The sequence below is a fragment of the Tubulanus polymorphus genome, chromosome 8, assembly GCF_964204645.1.
Source record: "Tubulanus polymorphus chromosome 8, tnTubPoly1.2, whole genome shotgun sequence".
Taxonomy (NCBI): Eukaryota; Metazoa; Nemertea; class Palaeonemertea; order Tubulaniformes; family Tubulanidae; genus Tubulanus; species Tubulanus polymorphus.
Window position 1 is genome coordinate 5700351 of NC_134032.1, and position 19352 is coordinate 5719702.

Genomic DNA, 19352 nt, shown 5'->3' on the forward strand with positions numbered 1-19352 from the left:
TTCCATGTCATGTGGGTGTTATTAGCTGTGGATACTTTCGCAACTTTAGGGTAGGCTTACACCTCTACTGCCTTGATTTTTTCATCTTGAATTATCTTTCTTATTTATCATCTTCTTCTTTGTTTTGGCGATAGACCTTGATATCGTGAAAGCATTTTTGACCAGGGTCGACCATTGCAATGCCAATGAGTTGGTGGCACTGGCTTGATACAGGCCAAATCGGCTCATCCAGAAATGTTGGAACAGACCTGTGCCAAATTTCAGGTCAAATGTTTAATAAATAACTCACTTACTTGTAGATATAACTCGTATTTTTGCTTATCGGATATATGAATGTCCAGGGATTTCCCATGTGTTTAAAATAAAAAAGAATCAACGCTCACAAAGGTCACGCTTGCTAAGCTATAATGATGAAATTAGATTATATGAATAGATATGAGAACATCGAACATTGGACTATTTGATGCACTTAACGCTTCCAATCTACGGCAGAAAAGTGCCTCAAGAATACTAAAACAATTGCTGCTGCTTAAAGATTACCTTATGTAAACTAGTTGATTACGACCCAAATTGCGGAAAACTGCAATTTTAAGCCAATCTCAGTGGTGTAGGGTTAAAGTTAGGTTTAACCGGATACCTGTCTTTGTTGGGTTGGTCAACGTCACAGCAATAAGAAAATTAGGTCATGAACTTCCTTCCTGGTAGGCTTTCTAGGCTTGTTCACTAATTTTCTCACAGAGGGAGATATCTTCCAAAATGGCTGATGATGTTTTGTACTTTTTTTTTTAATGATTTTATTTTACTAAATCAAATGCCTTCTCGTATTTATTCACATTTCAAACTATGCTGAAAACCTTCCCACAGTTATTTAGGACCTAAGAATTGGCACATCAACGTGAAACTCCCAACCCAAAAGTGATGTATCCTCCATAAAACCTCCAACCATCTCGATTCATTCATTGTTATTACATTGTTTCGGTGCCTTATACGTCACTTATCAATTGAAAGTTATAAAACTATGACAGATGTGACTGGGGTCTTCTAATCCCACAAATTGTTTAAATACTGCCCGATAACAATTCTTCCTTAGGAGACACGAGTGCCACAGACTTAAGGCTCAATCGATTGTCTTGGCTTATTTTTGTTATTGTCAGACAACAATAACTTGGCGTATAAAATAGCACAGATGGTTGGTAACACCTGAGGCCTGAACGCTCTACAAGTCTTTTTATGTGATAGAACGTGAAAGTTTGATCCGGGTTATAGTGGCTTGCTGTGATCAAATGCGACAATAACTTTTCGTTACCAACAATTCTGACACCAGGCCCACAGTTCGAGAACCAGTTCGGCAGTTCAGGACCCGCTTCCACAGTTCTGGATCCAGTTCTACAGTTCTTGAGCCTGTCCGCAGTTCTGGATCCAGTTACACGGTCCAGGGTCCAGTTCCACAGTTCTAGAGCCAGTTCCACAGTTCTAGAGGTAGTTTGACAGTTCTAGAGTCAGTTCCACAGTTCTAGAGCTAGTTTGACATTTCTAGAGCCAGTTCCACAGTTCTTGAGCCAGTAGGTCGGACTGATCTGGGTTAAGGTTTGAGTCTGTCCTGGATCCAGAATTTACACAATTTGTCTTCCACAATACATGATTAAAGGACCTCAGGGTTTTTACTGGGTTGAAATTAAAGCATGGCAGTCATCAGAAAATGAGAGCCCTGAGAGTCTGGGGACACTACCTCGGAAAAATTTTGTTCTTGTAGGATCTCAGATCTGATTAAATGGTCAAAAGTTATTTAATCGCATTTTGCTTGTTAGTTATGTGGTAGATGTGAGGGATTAAAGCAATACCAATCAGAATTTTATACCGGTCAGAATCAAGATGACCGAATGGCAGCCATTGTTGTTCGCTGAGTTGAGCATTTCAAACCACATCCCAAGTGGGCATGGTGTCCCTGGACCCCTAGTTAAAATCAAAATTGGTTTTGAGTACTGTAAGGATATACTTCAGGATGATATTAAACCAATTTCTCAAATATCAGCTTGCAAACGCTAATGTTTGTTTGATTTGTTATGTGTTTGCAGGAAGTGTTTGAATGAAAAAAGACGTCGCGATCAAGAGAATATTTACATCGAGGAGCTTGCTGAGTTGATCTCAGCGAGCATATCTGACATGAGTCAATTCTCCACGGTGAAACCAGACAAATGCGCTATACTGAAAGAGGCTGTCAATCAAATACGTCAAATCAAACAGCAAGAGGGTAAGTAATAAGTGTAGCCCCTACCCCTTTCAACCCTACCCCTCACAAATCGTGAAAAAAGTAAGGCTAAGTCTAATTGTTTTTGACCCAAGCTGAATTTGGCCCATGCCAGGTAAGGCCCTGGGCCAACCGTTCACACCAGTACCAAATGGTTCGATGACTGGTTGACATGGTCCAAATTTGGTCTGGCCAAAAACGTGAGTGCAAAATGTTGAGTTCATCAGTCTGATTCCTGCTTGAAATTCTGAGTTCTAAGCTTTCTAAACAATGCAATCATAGATAAATTGTTATTGAAATCATTTTTATGGTGAGAATTTTGGATTTGGTGGATTTTACAATATTTTGCAATAGGCCTATTTCAACGTGCAGTTTTTGAGTTTTTGTCTTTTGCAGAAAGCGACGCTGCAGTTCAACAGAGTCACGTATCATCCAGTAAGCCGAACATATTGGCCAACGACGTGCTTGGACCACTTCTGCTCGAGGTAATGTAACGTAACACAGTCATCTAACAGTATTGGATTCCAATCATCAGGTAGATGTGACTAAGACTAACCCAGAAAATTTTGAAGCCTAAACCTGAACACTATCACATGGACAAAAAGTTCACTGATCTGACAATTCTATGAATAGGGGTGTGCAGTTTATTTGTCAGAGAGGCTGAAAAAAAAAGTGTCTGTCACTGTGACTAGATTCCTATATACCAAAGGGTAATTTTTGTGAATCTGGGAAGGTGCATGTGCTATTATCTAATTTAAGAAAATTAGTCAGCTGAAACGTAATGACTATTTCAACATAATACATGTATATCAAATTTTTTCATTCATTTAGACCTCAATTATATTAATGAAAATCCCACATATATATGTGAGCATCAAACGTGCAAAATTTTCTGGGGGGAGGGCCCCCCGTACGCCGTTCTGTTCCAACCAAGTTAAAAACAAACCCTCCAGTATGTATTCCTCAAGTCATGGGCCTAGAGTACTAGTGTGTAAAAAGTAATGTTGGAGAGACTTATTAGATGGGTTGAATATTTGCGCTGCGAGTCATGTTGTATTTTGAATGAAGACAGGTGCAAAATATATGAAATGATGATGATACACAATACCTACACTTAATACACAGTCAGTGACATAGTGAACTCTACAGACCGAGTTCAATGCTATAAAATGCGTTTGTTCTGTTCGCAGTATTTATTGATCTGGTATTACAAGTATGAGCACAGCTGCTTGGAATAGCTCCACCAGCAGTGCATATATAGCACTATTTTCCTAAAACATTCAAAATCTCTTCCTGTTTAATTCAAAGCAAAATATTTAAAGGATTCATTTAAAAAACGAAATGTATTTCATTGAAATACTTTTCGATTTAGAAACAGAATTTATCATTGTGATATTATGATTTTTAGCAAAAATTTGCTCGGAATGCACCGGACAGCATATAATTTTTCTGGGGGAACTTTGCTCCCCTTTTTAGCCCACTTGGGACTTTAGTCCCTGCGGGCTATTGCGTTCACTTTTCGTCCGTTCGTCCGTCGTAGCGTCCGTCCGTCCGTAGATGGAATCCAGTTATTTTGGGAAGTTTTGAAGACGCTTCGAGGTAATGTCTTTATATTTGGGTTACACGTGTATCTACCCTAGACACATCTTCAGCCCAAAAACTGGCCCTGTCAGAATCAAGATGGCTGACTGGCAGCCATTGTTGTTCGCCAAAATCAGCACTTTTTATACATTTTTGAACTTTTTGAGGGAAATTATTTTGAAGACGCTTTGATCAATTACCTTGATCTTTCGGATATATATGAATCCCCCCAGGGCCCATCAACGAAACTAAAAATTGGGTCGGTCGGACTCAAGATGACCGTCCTATGACCTTTTTAGTGCCCAAAAATGTTAATTTTTGCCCGAATTCTGAGTCCTGTAGCTTCCTACTGGTTTACCATTTCTCATTGCAATTTGTGATGGGTATTCTTTGAAAAGGGATGTTTTATACCTCAGACAGGTATTTTTCATCAGCCAATTGGCGGCCATCTTGGTGTCACCAGTACTCATTCGTAAGTGGGAAAAAGTTTTTCCACATTATATTGATACCTAAGCGTATTTTGCTACCACAATCAATAAGAAAGTTGTAGCTCATAACGTGTTCTATGATTGTGGTGAGTTTCAAGGTAATTGGATTTCGTATATGGCCACCAGGGGGCGTTGAATAATACAATATCTTAGCATTTCTTTATTATATTCGTACCTATGCATATTTTGTAACCACAATCAATTGGAAAGTTGTAGCTCATGACATCATTTATGATTGTTGTGAGTTTTAAGGACATTAGTTTTTCTATATGGTCACCAGGGGGCGTTGAATAGTAGAATAACTTAGTATTTCCTTATTAGATTGGTACCTAGGCATATTTTGTTACCATGATCAATTGCAAAGTTGTAGTTCATGACATGTTCTATGATTGTGGTGAGTTTCGAGGTCATTGGGTTTTGAATATGGTCACCAGGGGGCGTTGAATAGTAGAATGACTTAGTATTTCCATATTAAATTGGTAACGAGGCATATTTTGTTATCACAATCAATTACAAAATCGTAGCTGCTGACATGTTCTATGATTTTGGTGAGTTTCAAGGTCGTTGGTTTTTGTAAATGGTCACCAGGGGGCGTTGAATATTGAAATTGTTAGATTGTTGAGCATTAGAAACCATTTCTCAAGTGGGCATGGTGTCCCTGGACCCCTAGTTTTCAAAATCCGCCCCTATTCTATGGAATATCATTTTGTCAGCGGTTTAAATTTAGATGGACTAAATCAATGCTGTTTTGTTAAGATACGTTTTTGAAGCACTGGTCAAGCTTGAAGCAACACTGACAAATTTCCCTTGTCTATTGTAAAATTAAGAATGTTCTGGGTCAGTCTTTTTGCTCGGTCTAAATTGGTCTGTTCTAAATAGAATGGCCCAGTTCCGACACCTGGTCCCATTTAAATTGGAATGGACTTAATTCAGAAAGTATAAGTTTTTTGATTATTCGGGAATTGAGAAATTTGAAAATTAGCCGCTATGGCAGGATTCAATATTTACACTCATATGGGTAACCAAATCCTCGTCTTTTTTTGAATTGTCTGTTTTTTATTTGGCCAGCTGATTTTTCAGCACTTTATTTAGACAGATGGACAGACAGGATAGATTGACAGGCAGGTAGACAGACAGAGACTGTTGAGTTTTGCCAACAAGCAGGTTGTCACATAGTCTATATCAGTTTCATGGATTGTGGGATATGAAAAAATTCCTAAAAGAATTTGAATTTTGTCTTCATTATAAAAAAAGATAATAATAAACGCGCAATGAAAAAACCAGACATTTGAAAATATTGAAAAATTTCTTAGATCTCTGCAAACTTTTGGTCTTCAACCTAAATGATTCATGCCTGGAATGAGGACTCTAGGTTCGACTTCTCATATTTGATTAAAGTCTATCCATAATTTCTCAAATTCTTTGAATGGTGATCAGTAAAAACCACCTTAAATATGAATCGTAAGATCATCCGGGTTTATCAAGAGGAGCGATTTGCCTAATTTCTGATGAGGGAGGCTAAAAATCTAGATGAAAGTTCATTGAAAATGGACTACATTTTGACTGGGTTGTCGCACTGTTACGCACGCCATCTAGCGGGATAGCTGGTGGCACGAAGTCCTCATTTGAATTATGCTTTCATGAAATACATTTTCAAGAGTGTGGAATCCACAATTTTAGAAACTGAAATATTTAAAAGGATTGAAAGATTTCTCAATCGCTTGGTATGCTAGATTTTTGGCAACGAGGTCGGTAGCAATTCATTGTCAGTCGCTAAATGTGCGAGCTTTGAATCCAATAACAAAACATAGAATAGAATTCTTAGATAGAATTCTTGTGCGATTCACAATATGGCCCCCTCGACGTAAAGTTGCGCCTGCAATTCGGCCACAAAAATCGTTTAGTACATGGTTGCGGGTGACCGTATGGCGATTGGCGGCAGTTTAAACAAAAGTTGCAGATGATTAAAAATCATAAAACGAGTTTCATATAAAGAGCTTTAGGGTTGAATTAAAAGATCATTTTCAATTAGTTAACATTTGAAGCTGATCTGAAATCATGGCTGTGGAGCTGGGTCTTGTGATATAAGTGTCAGACGATTGCTTTTCTGTATTTTTCAGAATCTAAAAATGAAAGCAGCAGTAGATATTTTAAATTGATTTGTAATGTTTCTCGTGTTTCCTGTTTTTGCAGGCCCTAGATGGCTTCTTGTTTGTAGTGAATAATCAGGGCAAGGTTGAGTTCGTGTCAGACAATATCGGGCAGTACCTCGGATATACACCGGTAAGTCATAAAAACCCCCCACCCACCCATAATCAGCCTTTACCTAGGTTGCGAAAAAACAATATCGTTTTAGAGAATTTTACAATTCAACCTGTTGCTTTTTTGCTTGTTGGACAAACCAGGAAGTGGTTCTTATATCTACTTCATGTTTCCACTTCTATACTGTTGGCCAATATCAAATCTGGTTAAATAAGAAGTTCATCCCACGAAAAATATCCCTACACAACGTTGTAATTAATTATTAATTTTTAATTTACTATATATATGTATGTATGTATGTATGTACGTACGTACGTACGTACGTACGTACGTACGTACATATATAAGTCTCTTATATATGTATAATTCTCTTGAATGAAACAAACTAAATTCTTTAGCTTTCAGACAAATTAAGTAATTGTCGTTGGTATAGTGAATCCCCGGTCTCCCCCACATAGATAAATTTGTCACATTTATTACAAAAAATTGCATATACTACATTTTGTGACTTACAGTTGATAAAGTTTCGGACACAATACGAGGAACCTTCATAATTGATGAATCTATCTGAATTACACATATATGCACATGTCGCACACTTTTTTCCACACGGTTCACATCTACTTTGTTTTTTAAAAAACATATAGTTGTGTTCTTGTTATATATATATAACAGAATATATAGGCCTATATAACAGAATATATATATAACAACAATACCATATTGATTATGTTGTATGCTGCAGCCGCTGCCTGGTGCTGTTGCTGCTGCTGCTACTTGCTGATGCTAGATTCCGCCTGTGGTGTCACTCACGTTGATTATTCGGCAAAATTTTTTGAAGTCGTTTGATTTCGTATTTCAAACGATGCAAATTGATACATGATGAGCCTCACAGATCTATATAGTTTCACAGCGCCAACGCCCAAATAGCAGTCTTAAGAACCATTGAGTTTTATAATCAGGGTAGTGAATATTTCATTTAAAATTGGACCCAGTTCCACAGTTGCCAGTTGAAATTGACACTGATTAGCGTTAGATTTAATTTAGTCAATCGAGAATTAAAAGTTACACCCCAAGCATTTTTAACCTATTCCCCAAATTTGACTCCTGTCTGATCCAGGCTGTTTGACAACGGCCAAATCGTCTCCATGTGATCATGGTTATGGTCAAGGGTTTATGGCGTAGCGACTGTCCCAAATGTCCTTAATTCTGGCCACCACAGTACATTCACATAATACACCATTTTAGATATTCATGGCTGTATTGATATAGATTTATAATTACAAAAGCACTCTCCCTATCCCCCTCTCCCCTTCTGGGACAAATGCATGCAATGCTAATTATTTCAGCACTTAAGTTTGACTACTAAATACCTACATAGTGTACTTAGTATGAATCTTTCTATTGTGAACTCTTAAACATAATGAGATGAAATGTGAATATTCTACCAGAGTTTGTCATGCTGACTCCCAAGTTCAAAACGGTTAGCCTAAATATGAATTTTGTCCTTATTGAAAGTAGGCCTATCCAATAACAATCACACCACATTTGAGAGTAACTTTTTTAAGAAACCTGACCCAGGGTGCTAAACTCAGTACTCTAGTTATATAATTTTCTGGCATGTATATTTATAATTGAAATGGAAAGTACAGATTTGATTCAATTGTCCCGACCAGAACGGTTGCACTTTACACAATCTTTCTCCCTGTGGCGTTATGTAATAATGTCCTCTTGGTGACGATAGCTATACACAGAGGTATAGGCCTTTATTTACGTACTTATAAAATATTACTGCCGTCTTGATGGTTGTGGGCTGGTCATGTGAAAGGTGGTATTAAAAGTGCAAATCACTGGACTTTTAAACGTTGCAGCGGGCCTGCGTCACTTTCAGTGAGTTATTTCACCACGTTCACATCGGATCCGAAGTTGCTCAAAAGTTTGTTCTATTATAGCGGTGACTATTAAAAATATGGTCAAATCCGTTTAATTTGAATCACTTAAAACCAAATCATTACTGGGATTTCTGATAAACCAAATGAATTTCATGGGTCCAAAATGATCCAAATGAAGCCAGTTATACTTTATTTTGATACCATGATATATTTATGATGGTCAATTTAAAACAACTTTTTGAGCAACAAGTAGTTTTAGTGCGCAATAATTTGTGTTTAAAGATTCCTTCGAATTTTGGATATAAGAAAGACAAAGGAAACTGGATTTAATTTATAGTAAATCAATTGGTTTTTAATAGCGCTTTGAAGCTTGGTAACTAGGATGTTTGATAACAATGATGACCGTGTCAGATTGGGATGCTCATGATTTCGATTTATCCCTCGGCTTGCCGCCATGGAAGGTTTGTGTTGGAATAATCAAAGTCACTTTCATTTTAGCGAGAAGGATACTCCATTATCTTGAAGAGCAGGACATGGGGGTAGCGGAATGGGGCCCCCATTCTGGGGTACCACATAATCATATTTGTTAAACGGGGGTGTTAAGATATCAGATAGTGACGCCGATAAACGTGGACCATATTTTATCAATTCATTTAAATTCTAAAAAAATCGCTTTCGATTCCAAGATATTGGTAACTAAAATTTTTAGGTGGGCTGCCATTTTTAGGATCAACTGCGTTGATCCTTATAGAATGGTTCTGAGAGTAACTTTCGGTTAGCTCTTGGTGGCACAAATTGTCACCACTGGATATAAACAGCTGATATTTTGTCATTAGGAGGGAAATAGGTGGTGGAATTGATATGGCAAGTTTCGTCCATCAGCTCTAAGCCATTTGGATGTGCTGGGAGAGAATGTGCAAAATTTCAACGAATCTTTCCGCATTCTACTAATTGATGCTTGACATTTCATGCCATCATAGGAAAAGCCCTTCACAAGTGACATTATCAAGAACTGTTTTCTACCATGTACTTGTAACTCATAGGGAAAACCCATACCATGTATATCATCAAAATTGAACATGCTTGCTACAAAGTGCACCATGATTTCATCTTTATCAGCTGTTTATACGTTATACCAAATCCAAGAACAAATCGATTTTTGTGCTCAAAATTAAAATGTACTCAGTTGATCCTACTGGACCCATGGTCCTTTATTTACGTTTTTTAGTTGATTTCCCGTTGAGTCAGAGTTGATTGAAATCGGGGAGAGTCAGATTTCTATGGAGGACTTGGAAAACTATGGAAGTGCTGTAGGGACATGCCAGTTGAATAAGCCACTGACAACTAGCATTTGGGCAATGAGCAACTGGAATGGAACGTAATAGTAATGGAGCGAGGATGATTTGTATCTGTTTAGTTTGATGTAAATGTTCCGTCGTAATAAACAGCCTATTCAGTGTTTTCAGTTTTCCTTTTGACTGCTTCCTGGTGATATGGCGGCCCACTTCACAGTTACAGATATTTTGGAATTTTAAGCGATTTTTAGGCCGGCCCTTCTTTATTAGTCTATATGGAAGTCCAACGTAATCGGCGTCAACACTGAAAAACTTTGATTTGATGTAGATGATGGTACGCCAGAATAGGGCCCCATCCGCTACCCCATGTTTCAGAGAAACCCAGAAGAGCGCGATCAAAAAGCACCCTTGTAAAACTGCAATCGAAAATAATGGCTGCTACTGCGAATCCCGTTATGACATCATCAAATTGAGACTGTGATTAATAACTTTCAATGTTTTTTTATGTTTTTGCAGGAAGATTTGGTTGGAAAGAGTATTTATAATATAATACATATCGGTGACCATGCCCAGTACAGCTCAAACTTATTGCCTCGTTCCCTTCAAAGTAAGTAGGCCTATCATTTTTTCATGGATGTGACTGCCTTAGCACTAAACCCTGTCTGATTAGCTTAAGTGCATGGGTTAGTAAATCAGATTGCCAGTTGTATAATAACTGAGGCAAATTTTATGGATAAACTATATATGGAGTTGCCTGAGTAGCCTGGAGTAAAAATGATTTCAGATTTGCTGATAATTACATTAATTAAGCTGTGCATAAACCTATGTACTGGGGTTTATCAGGCAGGATTTCGTGCTGTGGCAGAGTCACGCAATACCATCAGGTTCAAATCCCTGCGGAGGGAAGATGTGTATTGTGTAATCTGACCCCTATGGAGTCACCTATGTCCTTTTCAATTTGGCATGCGGGAATATATGAAATAGTTCGTGATTTTAGAGATATTTTATAAGTCGTATCACCTGCTAGTACTTAACATAATATTAGAATATAATCATGATCTTGCGCAATATGTTACTGTGTGATAAAATAGTATTCCGTACATCTGTGTGGCCAACTACTTTAACTCTTTCATACGAGGATCTACTAAACCTGTGATAAAACAGTACACTCCCGGAGTCCCAGTCGCCTATGCAAATTCGTGTCAAATCTAAATCATATATTAATCTTGGTAACCTTCTAAGTTTTCCTTTACATTTACTGATACGATTGATGAAACACTATGAACTGTGTTGCAAAGATGACATAAAATCCTACTCTAAGAATAAAAAGAGTGAATTATTTCCTTGTGCTAATGATTACTCAACGTTTCGACTAATGGACATCTTCAGGAATACTGATGTTTTCCTCATTATAACAATTGAGGTAACACTGAGTACGTGTTGTAAAGATAATATAAAATGTCACAATAAGAATAAAATGAATGAATGAAATTCCTTGTACTAGTTAAAGTATATGAACAGTATATTGGACATTTTGAAGAGATCCCAGCGGTCATCTTCCAAAGATTTTCATGGGCTTGCAGGCCTGAAAGCCCATCTTGCTATCGCAGGGATTGATAATTTGCTTGGGGAGTCAATGACTTTCTTGGGCTCTGATGTTTACACACATTTAATGCAGTGATAAAATCTAGGTTCCTTTCTTATATTGGCTGTCGGTTGTCGTTTTCTTGGTTGTTAATTTTCTTTTACTTTCATTGGGTGCTTGCGTTAGCGGCCATTTGAAAAATCTTTGTATGAATTTATATTTTCAGTTTAATTTTGTAAAATAGATTCTGAATTGAATTGAAGACTGGTTCCCTGTCTCTTCAGTGAGCCAGGGCCAACTTCGGTTTTCGTAGCTAGTCGACTAGTGGTCAGAACGAATAACCGAACGCGCTATAATTTGGTTGTAATGTATTTTACAGTGTCGGCCATCTTGGAAATGGGTCGGAACTACAGCAACCGTGCTCAATCCCATGGTCGACCATTTCTGGACCATAGTTCCAACTAACAGACATTCGGTTTCATTTAGTTCGACTAAAGTCGACCAACTCCGATAACCGAAGTTGGCCCAGAGGGCGGTAGTCTATGGTGGCATTGATTGTCATTGGAAGGAAATGCAACTTATTCTAGTTTAATATCTATATTATTTAAAAAGAAAAATCGTGGCTCCTATCTATATTCGTGTTCGCATCTCTTCACAAGAAGACACTCGAGTTAGTCACGTTTTTTCTTTCAGCTGTTAATTTTTCGATACAGTAAAATTATTTTAACACAATCTGATAAGTAATCTAGCAATTATCAACATATGATTGATTCCGTTAACCCTTTCAATACCACATAGTGTCTCCACTGCTGTACCGGAGGGAATTTAGGGGTTTATAGGGGTATATTTGAGACTTCATAGAATAGTTACCAAGGTATCTGACACAGAAAATTTATATAGCATGTTGTTGATAACTTTTGGGCCAACAATTTAGACATAAATAATTTGGATATAAGTGAACTTGAGGTCAAGGTCACATACTCCAAGATGGCCGCCATGAAAAAAATTCACGAAAAAGTTTCAGATAAACTGCTCTGTCTCTCAGAAAAATGTACTGATCTATTTAATTCCAACTGAAATTGTATGCCATATATCCTTACTTTATGTAGTAAAAATTTCAAAGCAATAGAACAACTAGAAAATAATTTATTTTCCACTCATTTACCAACTTCTCCACCGATATGTCAGAAGGCCGGATGTAAGGGGTTTCATTGGGGTATAATTTCAGGTCTCAGAAAATTGTTACCTATGTATTTGACATTGGGTACCATGGTGTTGATAACCATTGGGCTTACAAATAAGACAAATTATTTGAATATATGTGACCTTGAGGATGGACAGTTTCTGGTTCTTCATTATTGTTATTGGTGCATGTTGCCATGACAACCGTATCAACAGGGTCTAAAAAATTGTCACTGATTTCATTTTCATCATCAAAATCATTGCCGGCACTATAAACCTGGTTTCTGACTAAGTCACATCATCTGAACTGCTGCTGTCATATTCGTTGTCACTCTCAATTTGTTCACTACCAAATTCCAAGTCACCAGCATCACTGTCAGCATCATATACGAGCTGCTGAACTGTTTCATACAGCCAAATTGTTTTTTCATGGCTGTTGCCATCTTGGATTTTATGCAGATGGCAGCACCAGCTGATACTGATAGATATGCCCTTCTAGAAGAAGGGTTAAGTGATACCGTATCACATACGGTACGGGTATGCTAGCTTGTCAATTTGTACCGTATGCCATACGGTAGTGGTATTGTAAGGGTTAAGACACCACAACATTCAAATAACAACCATCCAGAAGCTTTTACTAACTTGGTCCACGTCTCCAATAGAATCATTCCGATTTAGAATTTCTTTCTTGTTAGAATTTCTTTCTTGTTTTACTTAAATTCATTATTGTTTTCGATGTAGTTTGCTCTGCTTAAAATGTGGTTGGTCTGACACGTTTTTACAGTGTATATTACAAACTACTAGCTCAACGACACATTTCAGACTCTCTTAATTCTTGGTGTGGGAATTCATACCAAACTTTTTTAAAGTTTTGGTTCTTGGTTCAGTTGTCACTATTAGCTTCTTGCAGGCTTTCGATAAATTAAATAATCGAGTCTGCCTCTCTGGGCTTATACCTTTTTAATGCTACTGGACTCCATCATGAAGGCTTATACCTTTTACGTGAAATTTGATATTGTTATTCATGAAGTTGATCACTATTTCATGTATGTTTTCATGGGCTTGCATGCTTGCAAGCCCATATTGCTATCACACGGATTGATAACTTGCTTGGGGAGTAAATAATTTTTGTTAGAAACTTTCTTGGGCTCTGATATTTACACACATTTAATGCAGTAATAAAATCTAGGTTCCTTTCGTATATTTGCCATATCGGTTGTCGTTTTCACTGTCTTATGATTTAGTTTAATCGTTTTTTGTTATTTCAGCAGCGCATACCAACCTAGGTTGAGGTTGCGTGATCAGTCTTGAAATTGGTATTCATGCGCGGCATAGTGCTGCCGACAATTCAATTCATTCTTTATTGACACAATAAAAGATTTACTTTCACATTTTTGAAAAATTCTTTTCATTTTCTTTTACTTTCATTGGGTGCTTGCGTTTGCGGCCATTTGAAAAATCTCTGTATGAACATTTGTATTTTTCAGTTTAAATATCTAAAACTAATTAAAACCCGCTTTTCTGTAAAATAAATTCTGAATTGAATTGAAGACTGGTTCCCTGTCTCCAAAGAGCCAGGGGGCGGTAGTCTATGGTGGCAATAAACTTTATCGGATGATCGTAGTGGATTGTCATTTGAAGGAAATGCAACTTATTCTTGCTTAACGTCTATATTATTTAAAAAAGAAAAATCGTGGCTCCTATCTATATTCGTGTTCGCTTCTCTTCACCTGAAGTCACTCGAGTTAGTCACGTTTTTTCTTTCAGTTGTAAATGTCTCTATGCAAAATCATTTCAGCACAATCCCATAAGTAATCTAGCAATTATCAACATGATGATAGATTCCGTTAAGACACTACAATATTCAAATAACAACTACCCAAAAGCTTGCACCAACTTGGTCCACGTCTACAATAAAACCATTCCGATTCCCATTCCCCGTGTGTAACATTTCATGTAGTGATGTAAGACAACACCAATCTCTTAGCTCTTTAAAAAGTAATCAGTTCAAAGTTCGATTAATTCTACTACAGAAATACAAAACCACCAAGCCAGCTTTCAGTACAACCATGTCAGCAAGCCCATTTTTAGAATTTCTTTCTTGTTCATTTTTTAGTTATACCAGGAAGTGGCCTTACCGATGCATCAAATAAAGGTCGGACGTTCAACTGCCGTATGTTGCAAAAATCTCCTCCAGGTACGTAACCCAGGTATTTTATGCCCCACCTGTCCCGTCCAAGTCTCTTGAGCCCAGTGGCATACAATGAAATTTTCATGGGCTTGCATTCTTGCAAGCCCATATTGCTATCACACGGATTGATAAATTGCTTGGGGAGTCGATAACTTGGGCTCTGATATTTACACGCATTTAATGCAGTTATAAAATCTAGGTTTCTTTCGTATATTGGCTTAAACGGTTGTTGTTTTCATTGTTTTATGATTCTGTCCTGTGCTGTTAGCTGAGTGGAGGGCTGAGTGGAGGACTGGGAACCAAGAGGTCCCTAGTTCGAAACCGCCTCTGGCGTTGGCTGTCGAGACACATACATGGACTAAGCTCTGCTAACTTAGTCAGGTTGTGAGCCATAACAACCTATAAAAAGGCCCTGGCCGTCTCTTAAGACCCACTAGGGTTACACTGTAAGTAATTGCAGTCGGGACGTAAAACTCTTCTAAACTTTAATCGTTTTCATTGTTTTACGATTTTGTTCAATCGTTTTTGTTATTTCAGCAGCACATACCAAACTTGGTTGAGCATGCGTGATCAGGCTTGAAATTGGTATTCATGCGCGGCATAGTGCTGCCGACAATTCAATTCATTCTTTATTGACACAATTAAAATTTCACAATAAAACATTTACTTCAACGTTTTTAAAAAATTCTTTTAATTTTCTTTTACTTTCATTGGGTGCTTGCGTTAGCAGACATTTGAAAAATCTGTATCAACATTTATATTTTTCAGTTTAAATATCTAAAATTTGTAAACCGCTTTTCTGTAAAATAAATTCTGAATTGAATTGAAGACTGGTTCCCTGTCTCTTCAAAGAGCCAGGGGGCGGTTGTCGGATGATCATAGTGTGTCAATCCTAGTGCTTAATGTCTTTATTATTTTAAAAAGAAAAATCGTGGCTCCCATCTATTTTCGTGTCCGCTTCTCTTCACCTGTATCCCTCGAGTTAGTCACATTTTTCTTTCACCTTTAAATTTTTCTATGCAAAATCATTTCAACACAATCCGATCAGTAATCTAGCAATTATCAACATGATGATAGTTTCCGTTAAGACACTACAATATTCAAATAACAACTACCCAAAAGCATGCACTAATTTGGTCCACGTCTACAATAAAACGATTCCGATTCCCAGTTCCCATGTGTAACATTATGAAAACGATGTAGGACAACACGATCTCTTAGCTCTTAAAAAAGTAATCAGTTCCAAAGTTCGATTAATTCTACTACAGAAATACAAAACCACCAAGCAAGCGTTCAGTACAATATGTCAGCAAGCCCATTTTTAGGCCAGCCGTAGGCTGAGCCTATTACTATACAAATGGAGCGAATTTAAATGACATGGTTTCCACACAAAAGGCTCTTTTGCTTGCCAAGTGAGGGCATATTCGAACAAATCACGTATTTAAGCGTAATCCATTCTCGGAATCGTAGCGAGCAGAATTTTGAAATAGGCTCTCATAAAAATGTTTTCTGCATTTTTCACGAAAATAAAATCGGGAAAATTTCAATTTTTATCAGCCAATCAGGAAGTTGTGTCTTCCCTGTGATTGGTTTATCTAAAAATATCAGTAGCTGTTCACGTGAATTATCGTGATTTCATTACTGGCGCTTTTGCGCATGACGTCATGTATCAACACGCGACAATACTTCCGCGTTCGCTACGTGTTCGCTGATTGGCCCATTTACTGGGAAATTCCACAGAAGCCTAATGTGGTTTGTTACAAGCGCTGTGATTGGCCCGACCCGATTCTGGCACGGCTTTAGCTTAGTGGGTTCGAATCCCTTGACGGGAGAAGATGATGGATCCTATCGATGCTATCAACAAATAAGTTTCCCGGTTGGGCAGCTGCGGATATCTACCGAAAGTGTTGCGGTTCGATATTTCGAGGTTTCTTTGAATTTTGGAGTGATATTGAAATCCGGTAAACACCGGCGGTAGATTGTGAAAACCCATTGCTTGATATTTGTACTACTTAATCAACGAAAAGCGTCGGGGCCGTGCCAGGAGTTTTCGCAATTCAAGTAGCTCAATAGCCTACTTCTTCGTGTTCGACAATTTTCACTCCGCCGATCTCTGACACGGCTCTGTCGCCGTCGGCGCTGTGATTGCACTATTCGTACCACCAAAATTTTTTATTTCTATATCAGGGAGGTCTGGAGAATAAAAAAGTCAAAATTTGGATATCACATAGGCCTGATTTCATCGAATAAGTCGACCATGGTCGTTACGTTTCCGTACTTATTACCACCTAAAACCGTTTGAACAATTTTGTCACAACCAACATTTCGTTTATAGAAATCAGGTGTTCACATGAACCCGCGGTATCGTCTATTGTTTTACTTCCGGGTTTTATTTTAAGATTTAAAATCATATTTCAAGATCGATTTCTATGAAATCTTTAGTTGATTTGGTGTTTGGGAGGAATTTTTATTTGCTCTACAGAAAATTCATCCTTGACAATTGCGCAAGGTTCGCAAAAAATTTCTTTTCCCAAATCGAGTGTATGAACTTGATATGCTAATTAGCCATGTGCTCGAATTGCAAATTCAATCAAATTGTATTCTGCCAAAAAAAATGTTAAATCCAATTCGCTTTCCGAGAGTTAATGGTATGCTGCATGGAACAAAGTTGTTTTGAGATGGGTCTTGAAGCTATTGAGTCGAGAGATAACCATCTAGATAGTTCATGAGAGTTCCAAAGTTTTGAAGACGCTTCAAGGTAATGTCTTGATATTTGGTTTATACGTGTATCTACCCTAGACACATCTTCAGGCCAAAAACTAGCCCTGTCAGATTCAAGATGGCCGACTGGCAGCCATTGTTGTTCGCCAAAATCAGCACTTTTTACACATTTTAGAAGTTTTCGAGGGAAATTTTGAAGACACTTTTATCAATAACCTTGATCATTCGTATGTATTTGTATCCCCCAAGGGCCCATCGGCATGAGAAAAATTGGGTCGATCGGACTCAAGATGGCCGTCCTGTGACCTTTTTTGTTCCCAAAAATGTTAATTTTGGCCTGAATTCTGAGTCCTGTAGCTTTCTAATGGTGTGCCATTTTTCATTGCAATTTGTAATGGGTATTCTTTGGAAAAGGATCTTTTATATCCGAGAGGGTATTTTTGACCAGGCAATTATGACGCAATTGGCGGCCATCTTGGGGTCATCAGTACTCATTCATAGGTGGAAAAAAAGTTTTGCCACATCATTTTGATACTTAAGCATATTTTGCTACCATAATTAATTGGAAAGTTGTAGCTCATGACATGTTCTATGATTGAGGTGAGTTTCAAGCTCATTGGTTTTTGTTTATGGCCACCAGGGGGCGTTGAACAATACAATAACTTAGTATTTCTATATTACATTCGTACCTATGCATATTTTGCTACCACAATCAATTGGAAAGTTGTAGCTCATGACATGGTCTATGATTAAGGTGAGTTTCAAGCTCATTGGTTTTTGTATATGGCCACCAGGGGCGTTGAACAATACAATAACTTAGTATTTCTATATTACATTCGCTCCTGCTGTCTGTGTTAAAACACGATTGTACTATGTAAATGACATTGAGCAGGGAGTGTATATTGATAAATATAACCCACAGATTACATCATTTATAAAAAGCAAATCTGACAGGCTGGCCATTGTGCCCCTTGGGGCTCTTGTTACATTATTACTATACAAATGGCATGGTTTCCAGAGTAAAGGCTCTTTGACTGTGCAACTGAGCATATATTCATACAAATCATTCATTATATCCATTCTTCATCCCCTATGAAGCTGAATTTTGAAAGAGGGCCTCGTTGAAATCTACATGAGCTATTTCGCGAAAATATTATCGCAAAAGTGTTCACGTGAACCCGCGGTATCATCTAACGTTTTACTTCCGGGTTTGATTTTAAGATCTGAAATTGTATTTCAATATAGATTTCTGTGAAATCTTAGTTGATTTGTTTTTGGAAGGAATATTTTTATTTGCACTGCAGAAAATATCATTGACAATTGCGCATAGTCCGGGAAAAATAGCTTTACTCAAATCGGATGGATTACCTTGGTATGCTAATTAGCCATGCGCTCAAACTGCAAATTCAATCAAATTTTATTCTGCAAAAAAATATCAAATCAAATTCAATTATACTTTATTGAACAAGGTAAAACAGCAAATCCAAATCAATTTTTTTTTATTGAGCAAATTTTAGGAAATTCAATTCTATTCCGCATTCAAAGCAATAAGACCAAGGCAAACAATTTATCTGAGGTATTTGTTCCTGCCAGCTCCAGTCGCTGTCTGTGCTACTTGTGAAAACACGATATTAGCCTGGGATTAGCTAAGTCTATGAGCTGGGAGTGGATTTGGACAATTTTAACCCACAGAATGCATCATTTGCCATTTTATGAAAAGCTGACGGGCTAACCATAGTGCCCTCTGGGGCTCTTGTTAGAATTTCTTTCTTGTTACTTATTCCAGGGAAGTAAACCGCATATTTTTAGCTTAGAACATCCAACTATTTAGATTCATTGGTTGTGAATTTAGTATTTTAGAATGTATTCGATATTATGCGGTATTTGATCTTCCATACTTCAGACTG

General features: G+C 37.6%; 1 protein-coding gene across 9 annotated transcripts in view; it reads left to right on the forward strand.

The window, feature by feature from the left end:
- LOC141910208 (uncharacterized) overlaps positions 1–19352 on the forward strand; it is an 86978-nt gene that overhangs the window by 16696 nt on the left and 50930 nt on the right. For all 9 annotated transcript variants that reach the window (XM_074800921.1, XM_074800919.1, XM_074800924.1 and 6 more), the window contains 5 exons: positions 2076–2251; positions 2645–2733; positions 6511–6600; positions 10283–10373; positions 14650–14730. In XM_074800921.1, coding sequence (XP_074657022.1) covers positions 2076–2251; positions 2645–2733; positions 6511–6600; positions 10283–10373; positions 14650–14730 — 527 coding nt within the window. The remainder of the gene's footprint in view (positions 1–2075; positions 2252–2644; positions 2734–6510; positions 6601–10282; positions 10374–14649; positions 14731–19352) is intronic.